Source organism: Tasmannia lanceolata, unplaced genomic scaffold (genome assembly GCF_043159265.1).
Source record: "Tasmannia lanceolata isolate RefF3 unplaced genomic scaffold, GAP_Taslan_0.1 ptg000004l, whole genome shotgun sequence".
Classification (NCBI taxonomy): domain Eukaryota; kingdom Viridiplantae; phylum Streptophyta; class Magnoliopsida; order Canellales; family Winteraceae; genus Tasmannia; species Tasmannia lanceolata.
In genome coordinates, this window is record NW_027518681.1 from 8637586 (window position 1) to 8645173 (window position 7588).

At 37.0% G+C, this 7588-nt stretch overlaps 1 protein-coding gene across 2 annotated transcripts; it reads left to right on the forward strand.

The window, feature by feature from the left end:
- The first annotated feature begins 882 nt into the window (after positions 1-882).
- On the forward strand, positions 883-7199 carry LOC143875806 (putative inositol transporter 2). Of its 2 annotated transcripts, none has more exons than XM_077377404.1 (7): positions 883-1037; positions 2468-2701; positions 3170-3240; positions 3354-3689; positions 3803-3910; positions 4408-5019; positions 6451-7199. In XM_077377404.1, the coding sequence occupies exons 2-7, from the start codon at positions 2572-2574 to the stop codon at positions 6919-6921; spliced, it is 1728 nt and encodes a 575-aa protein (XP_077233519.1). In that variant the 5' UTR covers positions 883-1037; positions 2468-2571; the 3' UTR covers positions 6922-7199. The 2 variants fall into 2 exon arrangements, with proteins under 2 accessions (XP_077233519.1, XP_077233521.1); XM_077377406.1 differs by lacking the exon at positions 883-1037 and adding an exon at positions 2090-2233.
- Positions 7200-7588: the final 389 nt, after the last annotated feature.

Here is a 7588-nt window from a genome sequence, read left to right on the forward strand (position 1 = left end):
CCAAACTAACCAACTTGCTCAATCTACCTCCAAGATGATCCAACGATGAAATCTTAAATCCAATGCGATGTTGAGATCTCTCACACTAATAATTAATGGTCACGATCAATTCTAGGATCCACATGAGGACATGTATGTGTCATCAGTCATGCTGAGCTTGTCAAGCATAATGACAGGACCCACATGATCTTAGTCACATGCCAAAGGAGCATCCCATACTTAAGATACGGAACTATAAAAATCAAATTTTTTTTTTTCCTGCGAAACCCTAAAAGCATCTTGAAATGAAGGACCTAGAATCATCCAATCAAGGTACCCTCAATGCCATTGGGCTGAATTTCTAGTTGTCACATAGACATGACACAAGTGGGGATAAGTGAGTGTATGCCTGAGCTACAGTCTTTTTTAGCATTTCTATATGTGTGTGATTTAATCCATTGATCCATGTGAAACCACACATCTCCATTTGTTTAATCTTGATCAGATGATCCTAATAAGGTACCATTTCAGACCTATGATTGATTGCTAGAATCAATTCCAAACAGTCAAGACTTTTTCCTAACCATAACCCTTGGGGGCCACGATTTCTATTGATCTTGTTGGGACCACGCCATTGACCCCACCTTGATCGGATGATCTTAGCCCCTCGATCATGTCGATAGGATGTCCTTTGCATCGTGGGGTCCACACATCAACGGTTCCAAATGGACACACATCCTGTGTAGGACCCTCTTTTTTAATAATGATGGGGATAAGCACTATTGATATTTGTGGAAACTTGAAATAGATAGTAACTAAGAAAAGCTCAAAAGTAGAGAATAGAATCTCTTTGACAGCGAAGTTCCTAGAAAACATCCGAGGTTGACGCACAGTTTTAATCTTATCTTATTTTTCTCCTTCAAATTCCTCTAACCTCTCTCTCTATCTCTCTCTCTCTCTCTCTCAAACCTTCTGACCCTTATTTTGTTACAAAACCTCTGTCATCTTCTTCTTTGGAAGAAAACTCTTATCGTTAGCTAAGATCAAGTTCAAGGAAGGTACTTCATTCTATTTTATTTCTTTCATTCTTAGATTCTGGCAAAACATTTTCATTCTCTCTCTCTCTGTCTCTCTCTCATTTGTGAATGATGGAAACATTTTGAGGGTCCATTTGGTTGATACCATAATCATCTTTCCCTGGGAATGACTGAAAATGGCTCATTTTCCAAGATTTTAATCAATATATACTCTTTGTAATAAATTATGAAAATGAAATCTAAAGAAATGAGGAAAAGCTTGTATAATTCTTCAAAAGGAGATGATAAATTCACACACCCTGTAGGATTATTCGCACCCCTTTAACATGAATTGACGTCAAAAAAGCGTTCAAGTCTATTCACGTTACCCCTCCTTTTCGAAAAAAAGCGTTAAAAGAGGTGCGAATAATCCTACACATGTGCGAATTTATCATCTCCCTTCATAATCTTAAAAATGAAAGATATTAATAAGAGTAATAAGAGTAATGCTAGGGAAACCGAGAATAGGTTATAAATTTGGGATTTGCTAGCGTCTGTTGTAGAAGGCATTTCACAGGTGGGCTGTTGCATGTGAGATAAGGGGAGATTTACTCGAATGGAATCTTTTTAAATTTTAATGGGATTTACTTATGGAGGAAATTAAAAGACTCTTATCCGTTGTGGTAAAGGAGAGATTAGGGAGAGATTCAGAGAGAGAGAGAGAGAGAGAGAGAGAAAGACGAGAGATTTTAGGGAGAGATTGGAATACAGGGAGACATTTTAGGAAGAGAATAGTAAGATGAAACCGATTGACCAAAAAAAAAACATGGGTGCGCTGTGTCAGCATGAGCAGTGAAACCCCCATCATGCTATAATATTATAGATAGATTATAGATAGATAGATAGACAGAAGAGTCCTAACAATAGTATGATTCTAAACTACCCCACTAATAACAAATCACTAAAAAATAGGAACTGAAAAAGATTGTATTACTTTATTTACCTTCTAGCTATAGTAAAACTCTTAAAATAACTTTAAAAAATTAAAGATAGGAACGACAATTAAGGAATAAAATCTCTATGTATGTGAGATGGTTTCTGTAATAGTCCCACATCCGAAGGGGTGAGAGAAAGTTCCTGGGTTATATGTTGTAGACCCCCATTCCCTGTGTAGACGTGTTTTCTTCGGAAAAAACAAAACCGGAGAGGGCTGTGGCCTAGAACCGGACAATATCTACGTGAGATGGCTTCTTATCCCAAACCTTGAGCTTGATTTTCAGGTTTTGAGTTTTCAAATCATGGATACAGTTTCTTCACAAATACACCCCAGTTCTTGAATTCTCATAATATTTTATAATATTCTTTGCTCATTCACAAATATATCAGTATGTAGTAATTTTGCATGGGTGTTTTCCTTTCTCTTAATGGTTATTCATCTAAGTCTCATGTTTGATTTCTATTCTTCAATGCAGGATAAAATCGATTTCTTCCATGAGTGCCTCCAGCTCTCCTATATTTTTGTTTTAATAGTTGGAGAAGAACTGTTTGCAGAATTTTTATTTTCATCTCACAAGCAATGGAAGGGGCTGTTAAACCAGATAAAACAGAATTCACAGAATTCTTCAGATTGACTTGGCAATATCCATATATTTTGAAGCTTGCATTTTCAGCTGGCATTGGAGGATTCCTCTTTGGATATGACACAGGTACAAAGACATCTTCTTCCATTATTTTTTGCGTATTGGTCATTTAAATCATAGAATTGATGCTTAATTAATTTAAGAACAAACCCAATTTCTCTTTTTCAAATTGTAGATTGAAAGTGATGAGTATGATGAGCAAATAGTACCTTCTATTGTGTTGTCACAGATGTCAGATATGGATATTAATCTATATAATAAAGTATTATGACATATTTTTAGTCGTTTTTTTTCCATTCATATCATAAGATATCTGGTTTTTTATACTAAAGTATACAATTTAGTTCCTGTCTTCAATTCATGTAATGGAGGAAGTCTCCATTACTTCTGTTTTTCTATAGACATTGTTCTATACTTCTATTGGTGTTTTTATTTTCTGTTGCTCCATATGTTTGGTTCATTTCGGTTGTGTCCGGCAAACAAATCAAAAGCTTGAATTATAACTATAACTAAGTCTATTCTGTTGGAGTTTAGGAGTTATTTCTGGCGCACTTCTTTACATTCGAGATGACTTCCCTTCAGTTGATAAGAAGACAGTCTTACAGGTTAGCTATTTTCCACTCCGATTTTCCATTTATTGAGGAATTGAAAGAAGTTTATTGGTATGAAGTGGTTTCTTCTTTATTTTGTATATGACTGAAGATACTTGCATATTTAGGAAACCATTGTGAGCATGGCTGTGGCAGGAGCTATAATTGGTGCTGCCTTCGGTGGATGGGTGAGTGATAGATTTGGGCGAAGAACAGCGATCTTGATCGCTGATATCTTGTTCTTTATCGGTGCTGTTATCATGGCTGCTGGCTTGAATCCTGGAATGATAATCATTGGAAGAATTTTTGTGGGTTTAGGAGTTGGAATGGCTTCCATGGCTTCACCACTTTACATTTCTGAATCTTCTCCTGCTAGAATCAGAGGTGCTCTAGTTAGCACGAATGGATTGCTAATTACAGGAGGACAGTTTTTGTCTTACCTTATCAATCTGGCCTTCACCAAGGTACATAAAAATAGCAGCGTAGACATTTGGTATTCCTATTATTAAAGGATAAGGATTTTTTATTTTTTATTTTTTTATTTTTTTGTATTTTTTCTAATAATTTCTTTTGGCAGGCACCGGGAACATGGCGTTGGATGCTTGGAGTAGCAGGGATTCCAGCTCTGGTTCAGTTAGTACTGATGTTTTTGCTTCCTGAGTCTCCTAGGTGGCTATATAGAAAGGTTATGCTCATACTCTTTCAATGTATCTCTCTCCGGGCTTAACTTTTTAAATTTGGAATGGACTTGTGTGTTAAATTTTAGAACTAAAAATTCTTTTGTTTCTCCTCTTGTTAAAATCAGTGTGAATTCATTTTTTGCACATTTTTTTCATTATTGACTTCACTGGAAAGAAATTAATAACTTCTGGTTAGACGAGCTAAATTTTCAATGTAATAACTTCTGAGATTAAAGTTTTAGAAGTGGTTGATGGATTTAAAACAGTTAAAATGATTGTATCTTTCTCTCTACAATACAATTCTAGCCTTCTAAATGTGTGAAGCACTGACTTATTCTCAATAATGCTCATTCCTGTAAACCATGTTTCTCTTTTTATAACATTATTTGACTCTGATGGGAGAAATATCATTTCGTGATTTTGGCTGAAAAATATTATACATTATGGGAGGTGACTGAATTCCTTATCTTTGTTTGTTTTTCATGTTTCCCTCTCTGAACAGGGTAGGAAAGAGGAATCCTCAGAAATTCTGAGGAAAATATACCCTCCCCATGAAGTGGAAAATGAGATTGAGGCCCTACGATTATCGGTCGAAGCTGAGATCACTGAGGAAGGTGGTACTGGAGAAACCAACATTATTTCTAAAACGCGAAAAGCATTGAGTAGTCCTGTAGTTCGCAGAGGGCTCTATGCAGGTGTCGGTTGTCAAGTTGCTCAGCAATTTGTAGGTATCAACTCAGTCATGTATTACAGTCCCACCATCGTTCAGCTGGCTGGTTTCGCTTCTAACAAGACCGCGTTGTCCCTTTCTCTCATAACTTCGGGTCTTAACGCCGTCGGCTCCATTGTTAGTATGTATTTTGTTGACAGATTTGGGAGGAGAAAGCTACTTCTTATCAGCTTGGTTGGGATCATATTATGTCTTGGGCTATTAACTGGTGTATTCATTGAAGCTGCATCACATTCTCCAGCAGTTAGCAGCCTAGAGACAGCACATTTTGGGAACTATACATGTCCAGACTATCATAAGGTATCCCCAGTTGAAACATGGAACTGCATGAAATGCTTGAAAGCTTCGTCGGATTGTGGATTTTGTGCTCATGGGGGAAACACTGTAAGTAAACTTAACCTTTTGGATATTTAATTCTCTGTTCAATGATCTTTTATTGAGACTACATGTGTTATGCCATGTTTCATGGATTCTTCAAAATGGGTAATGTACTCGTCAAAAAAAAAAAAAAGATTCACCGACATTTCTAGATCTCTTTTATCTATTTTTTCCAAAGTACAGCTACCACAAATTTATAATTATTACATGTTTTGAATTTGGGAAAAATATAGATACACCCCCCTCAACTTTCTGACACATTCAATAATAACCCTGTAGTTTCAAACTCATCAACTACACCCCCTGACTTTTCAATGTGTATATGGTAGACCCCCTCTTTTGAAACACTATCAATGCTAATTAAGATCTCTTCTCCAGTCAGTCGACTAGAGAACCTTCTCTAGTTCACCGACCAAAAACACAGTGGGCCCACATTGTTTGGATGATCCAAACATTCATTTGATGGGCACTGACATGGATAGGGTGTGCCCAAAATATCAGCTCCATCTGATCATCCTAGCCCTTTGATCTATGGATAAACCGTCAACTGAGGAGGTCTACCTTATACACATTGAAAAGTCAGGGGGTGTAGTTGATGAGTTTGAAACCGCAGGGTTATCGTTGAATGTGTCAGAAAGATGAGGGGGTGTAACAGTATTTTTCCCTTTGAATTTTATCTATCCTAACAATAAGTTTTTTATATATATAAAATAAAATAATTATTATTTAATTTGCCAAAATTTCAAATATATTAGCTGTAATAACCATATGATCGTGTAAAAACATTAAAATTAGAATTGATTAGAATATATTGGTGAGACCCCAAATCTTTTTTTTATGTTAGTCGAATCTGCCACTCAGTATTTCGACACTCGTACTCGTACCCATGCAACATAGGTGTAATGTTTCTCGTGTAACATCTAAAATGTCCTTATGGAAATTGTGGGAATGATTCTATCTTTGTTCTAAGCATTTAGTTTCATAATTGTGTGTCCCAAGAAAATGTCTGACTATAAGAAATGCTCTGTTGCATGATATGTATAAACTGAAAATGTCTTATATATTTTAAGAACTTCAAGTTTTGAGGGCGAGCCTTGGCGCAATGGTAAGGTTGTTCCATTGAGACCTTCGAGTCACGGAAACAGCCTCTGTGCAAAACAGGGGTAAGGCTGCGTACATCTAGAGCTCCCCAGACCCGCAATGGCAGGCACCTAGTGCTCTGGGCCGCCCTTTTCTTTTTCTTTTTTTTGGGTTTGGAACTGGAACATTGGGAATGACTCTCGGAACGAACCCTGTTCCTGGTAACATTGGGAATGATTTTATGCTCAAAGCATTTAGCATTTTAATTGTGTTTCTCCAAAAGATGAGTGATTAGAAAAAAATGCTCTGGTGCATGAAATGAAATTTTCTCTTCACCATTTCATTCTCTATACACAGCTTCTTCCTGGTGCTTGTTTGGCATCAGATAAAATTATGAGGACTGCTTGCCATGGGGAGCATCGTGAGTGGTATACCAGAGGATGTCCAAGCAACTTTGGATGGTTGGCATTGATCGGGTTAGGATTATACATCATCTCTTACTCCCCGGGCATGGGAAGCGTTCCTTGGATCGTCAACTCTGAAATATATCCATTGAGATATCGAGGACTCTGTGGAGGGATAGCTGCAGTGGCGAACTGGACCTCGAATCTCATTGTAAGTCAGTCTTTCTTAACCTTAACAGAAGCTCTTGGGACTGCATACACATTTCTTTTGTTCGGCATATTCGCTTGCATTGCGCTTGTGTTCATCTACTACATGGTGCCTGAGACTAAAGGCTTGCCATTTGAGGAGGTTGAGAAGATGTTAGAGAGAAGAAGCTTGAAGAGTGACAAGAAAAGTTCTGTTCAAGATCAATCCAGTCAGTAGTCCATGCACATTGGCTCTTTAGATGGTTTTTATTGTCTTAAATAGGTCTAATTTGTTTTATTATTCCTCTGTTATTTGTCTTTCATAGACTTCTCTCATAGACTTATCTAACACTTCAAATGGAATAAGTGGATTGATTTTAAGAACAGGATCTTTCAGACGGTCCGATGGATCCAAACATTAATGGATAAGAACCTGAACGAGTCCATTGGATTCATATCCCAAGGTCCAAAATTATTATTAAAGTTTGCCAAATAAATCTGAATCTCTTTTCACTATTCTCTTCTACTTCATCTTCAGTGTAGTGTACCTCATGCCAAAAGGATTGAATGCAATCAATGTATCATTTCATTTTGGTATCATATAAGCCTGTTTTGCTTGCATGGCATATGGAACCAGGAGAACAATGGTTGCTGGGTCGATTTTTAGGAATTCGGGTTGAGCTTTTTCACTAAAATCGGGTTGGTTTAGGATTCATTTTTTTAGCAAAAGTTCAACCAGTTTTGACCCAAGTTACCCCCTAATGAAAATACCCTGTTTGTTTTTGTTCATTTTTGTTGGGTATTTTTATAATATTTAAAGGGAAATGATATCTGCGCCAAGGAGTTTCGATAAACAAGCGCTCCACTTGTTTGTCGTGTAGTATTTGAAGGGATTTCAGAGGATA

Bases quoted from the DNA above. Each gene is read 5' to 3' on its own strand.
- LOC143875806 (XM_077377404.1), top strand. From the start codon at position 2,572: ATGGAAGGGGCTGTTAAACCAGATAAAACAGAATTCACAGAATTCTTC. The intron at 3,241-3,353 runs GTTAGCTATTTT...TTGCATATTTAG, and splicing joins ATAAGAAGACAGTCTTACAG to GAAACCATTGTGAGCATGGC. The intron at 5,020-6,450 runs GTAAGTAAACTT...CTCTATACACAG, and splicing joins GTGCTCATGGGGGAAACACT to CTTCTTCCTGGTGCTTGTTT.